General features: G+C 36.7%; 1 protein-coding gene across 1 annotated transcript in view; it reads right to left on the bottom strand.

The window, feature by feature from the left end:
• Positions 1–3,897: 3,897 nt before the first annotated feature.
• The window catches only part of PARVA (parvin alpha), a 742,770-nt gene continuing 734,191 nt past the window's right edge, over positions 3,898–12,476 (bottom strand). Inside the window, exon 17 of the mRNA XM_044059394.1 lies at positions 3,898–5,982. Coding sequence (XP_043915329.1) covers positions 5,906–5,982 — 77 coding nt within the window. The 3' untranslated portion in view covers positions 3,898–5,905. The remainder of the gene's footprint in view (positions 5,983–12,476) is intronic.

Raw genomic sequence — 12,476 nt, 5'->3', positions numbered from 1 at the left:
TATGAAGACAGACATCATGAACCTCTCAAAATATGTATCCCAAGCTGGTATGAGCATAGCACTGAGCAGCATTTTACCTTCTCCAAGGATGATGCCACAATATGAACAAAAGATGACTGACTTTAATAACTGGCTTAGTTTCCAGTGTCATTCCAAGGGGGTGCAATATTTGTCAGCACAGAAGGAGATGGTCAATAGACTATGCTGCTTTGCCAGAGAAGGTCTGCACCTCTTCCATCTAGGCTTTCGAATATTCGCTAAAAAATTGTCTTTCCCCATAGTGCCTTTTTTAGGCAATGCCACAATGAAAGAACTTCCAACACAGCACATCAAAACCAAGAAAATCTAAATGTATTACTGCTCAGTGCTAGGAGTCTAAACAAAAAACTCCATCCCCTAGAAGCTCTAGTCACCCTAGAGAATACTGATGTTTGTGCTGTCACTGAGACATGGTTTAAAGCCGCAGAGAAAAGACTGACAGTGCAAGATTACAATGCCTTCCACACATTTAGACCAGCTACTACCCAGACAGGGACTAAGGGTGGAGGTGATTTGATTTACATCAAAAATAAATATACCTCAAGGTTGGTCAAACAGGACAATGCAACTAGCTACTCCATGTTCAAATCATCTTGGACAAAATCCAATACCACTTCCTTGCAAGCTATAGGTCCCCCCCCTGTATGACCCAGGAAACCCATACCATGTACTTAAACTTATTGGAAACACTCATCATCCAACCCAATACCATACTTATGGGTGACTAATTACCCCACTATAAACTGGGAATCCTATATGACACCAAATGTGCATGCACAGAGATTCCTGGATTTTGTAAACACAAACTCCCAAGACCAGATTGTCAATACACCAACCAGAGCTGCAACCATACTGGATCTGGTCCTCACTAATATGGGGGAGTGCTGCACACCCCCTACTGTAATAAGGACAGAATATAAAATGGTCTTGTTTGAAGTAAAACTAAAACCTGGACCCCCAGCTAAACCTGGAATATACAGGAACTACTCCAAGGCTAACTTCCTGCGAAGTGAAAACCTGCCAATTGTTCAAGTCCCATAAACCCTGAGAACACTGTTGCCTATGCAGAACTGTTCACAGAAACCCTACACAAGCATCTTAATAGCAGCACAGAGGCTGTACCCACCAGAAAGTACAGAACTAACTCAAAAAAACAAGCCACCGTGGTGGAATCACAAAAATCAATAGGTTGTATAACAAAGGAAGAAAATCATTGCAAAAATTTGGAGGGTGCAGCACCCAGCAGAATAAAAAAAAAAGACCATCAAACTAAACAGACAACTCAGAGGACAAAGTCTAACAAAGCCAAATTTGAGGTAAACTTAGCCTCCCAGAACAAGGACAAGGACAAACACAAGGCATTCTTTAGCTAGGTCTGCAATACACAATTGTGTGCAAAGATCTTTATAAATGGAGCCACCTATACTAAGCCAGATGATACAGCAAACCTACTGGCTGACAAATTCAGCTCCAACTTTACCCCCCCCCAACCTTCCCTCAGGAAATACCATCAAATACAACTCCCCCTGCTATCACTAGGGAACCGGTCCTTAATGCTCTCTCCAAGGCAAATAACACTGCATCAAAAGGCCCAGACAATATCCCAGAATGCCTTCTAAATAGCATGAAACATGACCTATCAGACCCTGTGGAATTGCTGTTTATCTGTAGCCTCCAAGCAGGCTTCATGCCTCATGAATGGAGAATAACAGTCGTCCCTCTGCACAAAGGTGGACTATCTACAGACCCTAGAAACTACAGACTCATAAGTCTCACTAGTCTTATATGCAAAGCCATGGAAATAATTATCATGGAAATGATCAATAATGATATAGCAAACCTCCAGACACTGGAACCAACCCAGTTTGGTTAATTAAAGTGCAGGTTATGACTACTCAACCTGGTGGACTTCTTTGAGAAGGTTACCAAAGCAATGGATGAGGAAAAAATGGTTTACACTGCCTACCTTGACCTGGTCAAGGCATTTGACAATACTCCACTTAAGCATTGTTGACAAACTCAAGAGGTTAGGTACAAACCTGAATGTCACCTGGTGGATAGCCAACTGGGTCACAGACAGGACTCAGGAAGTTAGAACTGTGGAGTCTGCCTTTACAAATTGGCCAGTTACAAGTTAAGTCCTTCTCTGAAGGGCAATGTCAATGGTCTCTGGCTGATTAAGTTGCCAGGTGACTGCAAATTAGAAGCTGTCATTGAATCCCACACGGACAAATGTTCTCCACGAAGGGCTGACAAACAAACAACTGGGGTCAGTACCATGAACTAAAACTAAATTCCAAGAAATGCATAACTGCTTCAGGAAGTTATCCACCCCAGCAAGCATCATATTGACAACACACCCCTTAGAGGTGACCCAACACTCAGGGACTTCGGAACACACACAGACAGTAATCTAGCCTTTGACCATCACATGTCTACAGTAATGAGGAAATCATTATGTTGTGCAACTTATAAACAGTATGGCATCTAGGTCCAAGGAAGTTATTGCTACACTGTATTCGGCATTCATCAGACCTATCATGGAGTACAATACTCCCTTTGGTATGTACCTAATCAGGCATAATAAACAAATGGAATGTCCACAGAGGTTCCTTACTGAAAGAACACAGGGTGTAAGCAAAATGTCTTATGCAAAATGCCTCAAGGTCATCTCCCTGTATTCTGTCTCCTACAGGCTGCTGAGGGGAGCTCTACGCCTGATACACATGGCATTGTCAGACCCCACTCTGATGGGCATCCTGCATATCCACAAAACAATCAGCACCAGAATTACTCTTCCCAAGGAGAGACAGGTATGTATCCCAGAGACTACTCCATCTCTGGAACAGGCTCCCCCATCCATGTGAAACAGAGTTCCTCCCTAACCCAATTCATGAGCAACTTGGACAACTGGATGGGGAACAGGAAATTCATCCCTGGTTTGGCACCTATGTCTCTTATGGACACAAGCAACCCATAAATGGTTCATCTCCCAGGCCCCGGGTTGTAAATGTTTAATCTCCCAAGCCCCTACTCACACTTATCAAGCATACCAGAACTAGTTGGGATGCATGGCTAGGCTTAAAAAGGCCCTTGTGGTTGTTAGCCAAGTAAACACCTATGATCATGCCTCCAGTTGCTTACAAACAACTTGAAAACTGTCAAAATTCTGTGTTTTTGCAAAAGGTGGATACTACTTTTTATAATTACATAACGGGTTTGACAGTCACCCAGTTTTGAGGCTGCTATAAGTAATCAGAAGCGTGGTTGCTTACTGTCACTTTATAATCTGCCATACCTTACGTTTGTGTGTGCACACGGGAGAGACCATATGTATGTGTATGTACATGCTTGTGCTACAGACTTGTGCAGATTACTAGGCTGCTCTCCTGAGCAGTTTAAAAAAAACTGTTCAGGTGAGCAATTCATAAACATTCAGTTTACAACTTAGGCAATGCAGCACCATGCAGAGTATATGCACGATTACAAACTGTGGAGCAGGGCAACTTGCCCTGAATGAACAATGTTAGCTTAACTGTTGGGTAGCCATCTACAAATTCCAAAGTCTTGATGTTTGACTCGAGCTTAAGACAAAAAAAGACTGCATCTAGCACAAAAGGCCAGGAGATACTTACATTTATGATGTTATGTTATACTGTCTTAATTTCACATTTGTATGTTCAGTACAGTACAATATAGCTCATACAACAAACTTAAAACCTTGACACTGTTAAGTGTAATAAAATGTTTAAGGTAAAACGGATCTCACCAAGTATGAAACATTTAAGTCAAGGAATGGCTATTTCAGTATTGTACAGGCAGATATTTACTGTCAAATCAAATCTCTATCCATCTAAATTATTTTTAAATTACTTTTGTTGTCTTTATTTTTTTAAACACATTCATAATAAATAATCTGGTGTACAGCAATGTTGTGATTAGCTACATGGAGCACAGCTGAGAACCACAAACGAGTACAAAGAAAGAGGTCTAAAAATTCAAAATGGAACAGGTTTCTTTTAAGTTAAACAAAATGTGACCATTTCCATCAAAATATTTCAAAACAGACACTGCAGAATAAAGAATCCAAATGTAAACCAACCATAAGATAGTAAAGTCTGTCATTCCAGAGTGAAGACTACACATGCCACCAGCTGGGATATGCAAAATATTGTACCAAACCAAGGAGTTCAGAAAACTAAATCTTGAGTAATAAACAGTGTGTAAAGAATGTTAGCATGTCTGATTAAGTTGTTACAGTAACTGACTACACAACTATGCAATACAAACTAAAACATTTCTGACAATGCTAATAAAAATGTATAAAAAGAATTATTTATGCACACTTATCTTACTTAATAAACAATACAACACTTCAATACAAATTTGGTTTGGCAGTAGTGCAGTCCCCGAACAGAACAAAACATCATTCTGTGGCATATGTTATGGACTATCACAAAGCAATTATAAGTCCATTCTTTACTATGATCAGGAAAAAAAAACATTAACAGCCAAGAAGCCTGTGTACAGTGTTGACTAACCACTGTGTACAAGTCTTTTGGATGTAACATCTGTGAATGTCACGGTGCAAATTTTTGTTAAATGGCAAACTATAATTTTAAGTATCATATTTTTTAGTTAACTTCATAGTTTACAGGTAAATTAAACTCTACCACAGATGGCACAAAGGTACAATCTGCCAGTGTACAGATAAAGTAACATCCTATAATGGTACTGAGTTGATTACAAAAATGTCAGGGACGTTAAGTGAATGTGTGTTTGGAATGCAGAACTGAGATAGAATTTGATATGCAAGACTGAATAGTGAACAGGAAATGTTGTCCTCAAGGAGTATTAAAAGCCATAGACTGGTTCAGGGAAAAGCAAATTATTAGATCACAGCAAAGTATCCCCCATAATGATCAGAATGTATGATTCTGCTACAACAGCCAAAGCAGAGCATAAGGAGGCAGCCAAAGTAATGCACACCCAGCTGAAAAATTAAGAAATTCTAGAGTCAAAACTTACATTGTACAAGCCATTCTGAGACCACAACTAGACTGCAGCAAGGTAGCATCACTGTTACTATCTTCAAGGTCATTCTGATCTGTTGCAAAGTAATTTTTATGTAGGTGGTAGGAAAATGATTTACGAGACAAGGTAAAAATCATCTGCAACAAGAATGATGGAGCCAGCGGTTTGGAAGTAAACTTACAAAAGTATACAAAATGGTAAAGGACCTTGGTTAAAAAGAAGAGGTAATAAGGCACTATAAATTCATACTGTGAAGGACCATATTTAAAAGAAGTGGCTATAAGGCACTATAAAATTATACTGTTAACATATTAAATGCAAAGAAAAAGTTAAGATATTCATGGACAGTTAAGCGTTTTAAGCTGCATGCTGTGCTCACAGAAGTTAACAGTACAAATCCAGTTTCATTTGAAATACATTGTGTGGTTGTGAATACTGGTTAGTGTTTTAGAATATATATTAAGTACCTTGTGGCATATACTACTGACAGTATAAATTAAGGATTTATTATTTTCATGAAAAATATGTTTGCTAAGAGGCCATAATAATTTAAAATATGACTATGGTACACGTTTTAAAAGCCTCACATGTAAAAGTGTTTCACAGCAGTTTTGAAAATTAATTTTCAAACTCCCTTTATATGAATAATACAGTGCTAAATACTATGTACTTCATTTAATTATACCATTTTTAAAATCTGCATTAAAACATAATGCTTGTAAATAAGTCACAGCCTTGCATAATACAATATGCAACTAAGAAATGATCAGTGGCAGCACAGTGGAGCTCTCTTTGAATACGGAAATCCCTGTACTAGTAGATCACGTCCCGTCTAGTCCAAATTCCTGTACTTGGTAAACAGGTTATACAGGACTCTCAGTGTGGACTTCAGGTCGCAGTTAACAATATCTATGAAATGAAAACAGGCATTGTGATCAGAACACTGACAACTTCCATGAACGTACAGCAAAACATACAAGTAAGAGTTACATGCCAAGATTTATGACCTTCTTAGAATAGTCTGATATTCTGATTTTACAACTTCATTTTAAACATGTATGAACAGGTTTTGTTTTTTAGTTATAGTATAGCTGCATTTAATACACAACTGTTCTGAGTTTTCACTTAATACATTACTAAAGCATTTTTGAAACCCAGTCACTGAACATTATACAGCTCTGATTAACTTTGTGCTGCTTGCAAGTTATTCAATGCTCAATTTAAATGACAGGGAGTTCAAATAGTTTTAATTAACTTGAAGAACAGACTGCAAACTTAACACCGGTCAGGTGTGGCAGCCAATATCACTTAAATCTCTGCAAGCACACTCTTGGCTTAAAGCTACAATGAGCACACAGTTAAAGCAAGTACATTTATGTAACCATTTAAACATAACATAACTGCTTTATAATTACAGTATATCAAATTAACCGATAAAACACACTTTCAGAAGCAATCTTAAATACAGTGTATGGTGCAAATATAAGGGTGATTTACATTGCACTTTGTCATACAGTTTCTAGTTTGAAATGATTATAATTTTCACTAACTTTTCAATGCACTGACAATGCTAGCTGTTTCATATTTTCATTTCTTATGACCTGGATAAATGAGAATGGAATCTTGCACAAACTTGTTAAAACCCTCCTGGGACTTTGTGATCTTATGATGAATGGGGTAGTGCACCTTTGAGATCCTTATAGCTAGATTGTCTAGAGGTTTACTGTACTGGTAGGGTCACCTTTGGCAAACTGGTGTGAGACAGGAAAGACAAAGTGCAATCCAAAATGACCCTCATGATGGTTCAGCTAAAGATTCAAGAAGCCTCACCCAGAACAGGAATACAAGGATCTATCTCTTAACCAAAGATCTGGGAATGGATTTCACTGCAGAGTACCAGGAAGATTTAAAACATCACTGCCTCGTTTAGTTAGGTAAAAAAGCTGCACTGTGCCATACTATGAGCTCACTACCTAGAAGATGAAGAGTTGGAACAGATACAATACCTGCCAAGTCACAGCAGAAATTGGGTGGATTAAGATGGATTTGAACCTGGCAATGGAAACTGGCTCTTGTGACATAGGATTCTAACTTGCTGCTGGGAAAGGAGCTGAAGTTTGTGCATTAGGGCCAAGTATCACCTAATTTTAGTTATAACATAATCCTGGTTCTGGAACCAAACTTTGGTAGGGAAAAGCTCTCCTAGTTTGGAGCTAAACATTTATGAATGACCCAAATACTTTAACAGCTAGGGAAGAAGCTTTTTCAACTAACGACATTGAAAGTAGCAACCTGGACATCACTGACCCTTTGGAATTTCCACCTATCCGATGTTTGGAGAGGTTGGCGAGCAAAAACCCACTTCTCCAGGAGAACAGACAGAGGTTTTTATGCCAGAAATGTGGGGGAAAATACAGATGGGGCCAGAATCCAGGAATGAGGGGGATGATGAGTGGTCACAATGGAGATTTGGTTATGATATTATTTCCACCAAATATCCTAATACTGTAACAAACAACTTTGCAATATATAACTACAGCATTTAGATTATTACTGAAGAATAGTTTTTATTTGAAAAAGGATTTACTTTTCATTCCTACCTCCATATACAATGTAATAGATACTCTTATTGAATTTAAGTTATTTATTAGAAAATTACACTTCTGGATTCAATTTGAAGGAACCTCACTTGAGGAAAACAAAATTTACAGTATATAAGTAAAGTACAGCTATGACAATACCCAATCTGACAGTTCAAGCATTTCTGAACAATTGTGAAATGAAAAAGAATTGTATAAATATTATGCCCAGGTTAAGATGAATGGAAGAAAATACAATTTAGATAGTAATGAACATCAGTTATTAGAAGGGATCGACTTCAGACTGTCGAAACCATAGAGCACTGAAAACCACAATGTCGAGATGAAAATATTGAAAACCCATTTCAGCAAAAGACCAGCGCAACAAAGATCTTCCCAGGGTAAATAATCACTCATTCAAAAAGTCACAAAGCCTGAACCATACCACCCCCTAACTAAATATACCAACTCTGAGATCACGCTACAGTTGGGAAAAGGGCAAAGTTCACCTTGTTGGCCAACAGGTTACTTACCCTGGGAAGATATCTGTTGAAATGGGTTTTCATTATTTTCATCATAACAATGTGGTCTTCGTTGATCTAAAGGGGACCCGTTAGAAGATACATAGAAAAATCACTCCATAAGAGTAATGAAACCAGACAATGGAGGAAGGCATAGTTTTACTTGATAACTTGAACTATACTGGAGAAATGTTAAAAATTATATGCAGAGGTTCTTATATATCAGCATCTTTAAATGAGGTCCAACTTTTTTATTACAAAATGATTGTTATTATGAGGATAGCCTCATGTTTGTGATACTGAAATTTATAATTTATTTAAAGAACCCAAACCCCTCTATACCAATCATATTTGGTATCCTGAAAATTCATAAAAACCTGTTCAACCCCCCATTAAGACCAAGTGCATCTGCTGCAAGCTCTAAGACATACCCTTTTGCAGTAATTATTGATAAAATGTTAAAACCAACCAAGGACTTAAGGACAACACATGTTACACGATTCCTGTTTTTTTTTTTAGAGAGATTAAAACCAAGCCTATGGGAAAAAGATGCTGTTTTTTACTGGTTGACCTTTTTCCATGTATTCTCAAGAATGTTTGTCTAGAGTTATTCCATCAAGCCCTGATTAATTCTGATTTCTTAACTAGTAAGCAAATTTCTATGCTTTTGGAGTTCATGGAAATACTTTTGGACAGCAACTATAGTTGGTTCAAGGGTGAAGTTTACAAACCGGTTAAAGGTGTGGCCATGGGCGCAGCTTGTGCTCCCTTATTTGCTAATTTAGTAATGTTGACCTGGGAGTAACAGAATGTATTTCTATCACCTTATTTCAAATACATCAAACTTTACTCGAGGTTTTTGGACCACATATTTATATTATGGTCAGGTGATTTAGAAGTAATTCCAAAATTCATTGAGTTCATCAATAAAACTACTTTGTTAAAATTCACCTCCAACTTCGATCACAGCCAGATAAATTAAATGCATACTACTATTTCCAAAGGAATGGACAGCTTTCTCTATCAAATATTTATAGAAAATTATGTTTATCTACATTATAAAAAGGCCCACCTTTTTTCAAAAGAAGAGCCTTGTTAAATGGCAATTCATGAGGTTGGCATGCATGGTTTCAGATAAAGACGTATTTAATATTGAAAGAACTAAACTAGAAACTACGTTTATTGAGTGAGAATATCCTAGAGACCTTATCCATTCCATAAGTGACGAAATCTTTAGAGGTTGGGGTAAAAAATATTTCCCTTTACTGGGGGTGGGTTTAAATCCCCAACATTCATGCAAGATCAGCTTACAGATGGATCCTGGTTTATCAAGTACCCAGGCGGGAGAACATAAACTGGATGACAAAGAATCTATGGGTAAAAACAATTATTCTAGGGCTTTTGTATTACAATATAATGCAGGTTCCAATAATTAACCACTGGGACAATGGCAAGCAATGACAAAATAAAAAATATTGTGGGACCAAGACGCATGTTTACTTTCAAAAGGGCAAGAAATATCAAAAACTGAAATGAGCAAATTAAGCTCTGTTGCGAATACCCACGAAAGGAACCACCAGGTGTGGGAGGTGCAGTCATTGCAAATATATTTTAGAGAAAAAAACACATTTGCTTAAATTATTATATGATATCTACTGTTTATGCACAAGATGGGAATTGCAGTTGTAAGGGATTGGTTTACTTAGCAGTTTTCTGAACATGTCCAGTGATATACGTGGGCAAAATGAACACATATTTGAGAAAGCACATGTACGGGCACAATTATGACATATCCAAATGTAATGAAAACAATAATGCTCTTTACAGGCATTCCATCTTTATGTGCTGTTTTTAAGTGTTTTTTATTTCCATTTTGGAAAGTATATTAGCCAACCCAAGGGGTGGTCCATGGAAGGCTCTTATTGAAGCTAGAGAGCTAGCTAGCATGGCAATTAAGACCTAATACCACCCATTCAACAAGTATTAATCATTGTGCTTCTATTGACCTGTGCTCAAAATGAAAGCCTTTACGTTATAAAGAACATTAAATGGATATTTTTTTTTTTTTACAAATAGCATTTTTTAAAACATTTTAAAAAAAAGCATCTTATGAGAATAAAACAAGCTTTGGTACATATAAAAATTTTATTAAAATGTATTTTAATGGAATGCATTTTGTTCAGGATAGGGTTTTAATAACATTATTTTAATAAAAATTTGTTTAACTTTTCATATACACTGTGCTAGATACCAATATTTACCTGTTACTTTACCATCTATATTTCATTTATTTTTTTTATTTTTATTGTTGTATTTAATTGCTTACAATTGAATTGATTAATTTAATTACTTAATTAAAATGTAAACTGACTTTTGACTGGGTAAAGTATATATACGGGCCAAAGGATGTGAATCAGCAAGTTCTGAAGAAGTCCATTTTTTGTTACTGGACAAAAAGATTACAGTGCATTGTTTGCTTAAAGTAATTTCATTTGAATAATATATTTTGGTCATTATTCTAGCTTGTGGGCTTTCTTTCCATTGTTAGCTATGTCGCAGTGTGCTTCCTTTCACTAAAACTTTTTGTTGGTTATACACTTCAATGGAGCTAACCACACACAAAAGAAAGGCCCCAGGCAGGTTTGAGAGGCACTTAAAGCCACTGTCTCTTGTCAATGAATGAGGTGATCATTTCAATGTTAATTGTGAGCTACCGAAACACTGACCTTTTCTGCTATTTGCACAAGTGCAGCTAACAGTTGTTCAGAGCATTCAGCCTTCTCATAGAATTTGGTAGTAATGATCAGTAGGGTGCCCCTACTGATTATACAGATCTACTGGGAAAATTTGAGGTTTACATGCAGAAAGATGCTGATAACTGAAGGAGGAGGTACAAATGTTAACTTCAGCTCTACAAACATTATCTACAAAAATAGATAACTTCCAGCAAAACTTAGAAAATCTTCAAGAGAACAACCAGAAGCAGACAGAAGTTTTCAAGGAGCTCGCACAGCGGCACCAGAATAAAACCTCTGACATTGAAGATGCACTAACTGATATAGATGGGAGGCTTAAAGAAGATGACAGACAGACTGACTTTCCACTTAAACAAAACACCTGGTTAATAAATAAACTTGATGATCTCGAGAACCGAGAAAGACGGTGCAAAATAAGAATTTTCGGTCTTCCTGGGAAAACAGAAGGAAACAACATTGTTACCTTTTTGAACTCCTGGATTTGTAAAACTCTGGGCTTACAAAATGGGCTTTCATATGGAATTTAAAGGGCCCATAGAGCACTAGGGTAAGGCAGCTCCAGCCTCCTCTTCTACAGCACCAAGGTCAATAATTATAAAATTCCTCTCTTATATAGATAAAGACCCAATAATAAAAACAGCTCGGCAGAAAGCTCCATTAAAATATAAGAAAAGCTTTATTAGATTTGACAATGATTAATCTGCAAGAGTACTGGAAATGAGGAAAAATGTTGGCCTTTTGTAAAGCTACTAAAAATAATATTAAAGCACAAATCTTGTATCCTGCAAGAATAAAAATGCATCTGTCAAATGGAACAAGAACATTTAACAGTCTTGAAGAGGCATCTGCTTATACCAAAAACAACAACATAATCATTATCCCTGAGAACATGGAAGTTTCCTTCTCTTCATTAAAGAGATAATCTGAGAAAACCTCTTGGACAGACTCAAAGAAAAAGACAAACTGACGCTTCATCCACATCTAGTAGTAAAAGCTCTCAAAGCTTTGGATAGATAAAATCTTTTTTTGTCTTTAACTTACAAAGTTTTTCACAGATGTCATGCAGCTACACACTTCATGCAAACTCCACAGTCGCCAACTGTTTTTAACATTTAAAGACAGTAAATAAGCTATTATAAAGTTATAATAGTTTAAAAATATAACAGTTATGCAACTCATCATAAGTTATTTATGCTGCTTTTTTTTTTTTACTTCATACTTTTTATTAGGACTGCCCGGCATTCTTACAGCATGATTACTGATTTATTTATTTCAGTGTCTCAAAATGCACTTTTCTGAATAATGTGTGTTATCTAGCACACTACATGTATTACTAACAATACTTATTAATTTAACTATCAAAAAGAGTTTATTAATGCTTTTCTGGGCAAAAACAACTCAAATACAGTTTGCTATTGTTGTCTATGTGATTTGCCATTTACTAACATACAGGAAATGGCTGAAAATATTTGTGACTTTTTTTAAATGTCTTTTTTTTGAAGTTTAAAGCCTCACGTTGCTTTAGAATGTTGTTACAAACAATTTCC

This window comes from Protopterus annectens, chromosome 17.part0, assembly GCF_019279795.1.
Source record: "Protopterus annectens isolate FY-2018-M chromosome 17.part0, PAN1.0, whole genome shotgun sequence".
NCBI classification, from domain to species: domain Eukaryota; kingdom Metazoa; phylum Chordata; order Ceratodontiformes; family Protopteridae; genus Protopterus; species Protopterus annectens.
Note: the sequence above shows the minus strand (reverse complement) of the source record. Positions and strands in the feature narration are given on the sequence as shown.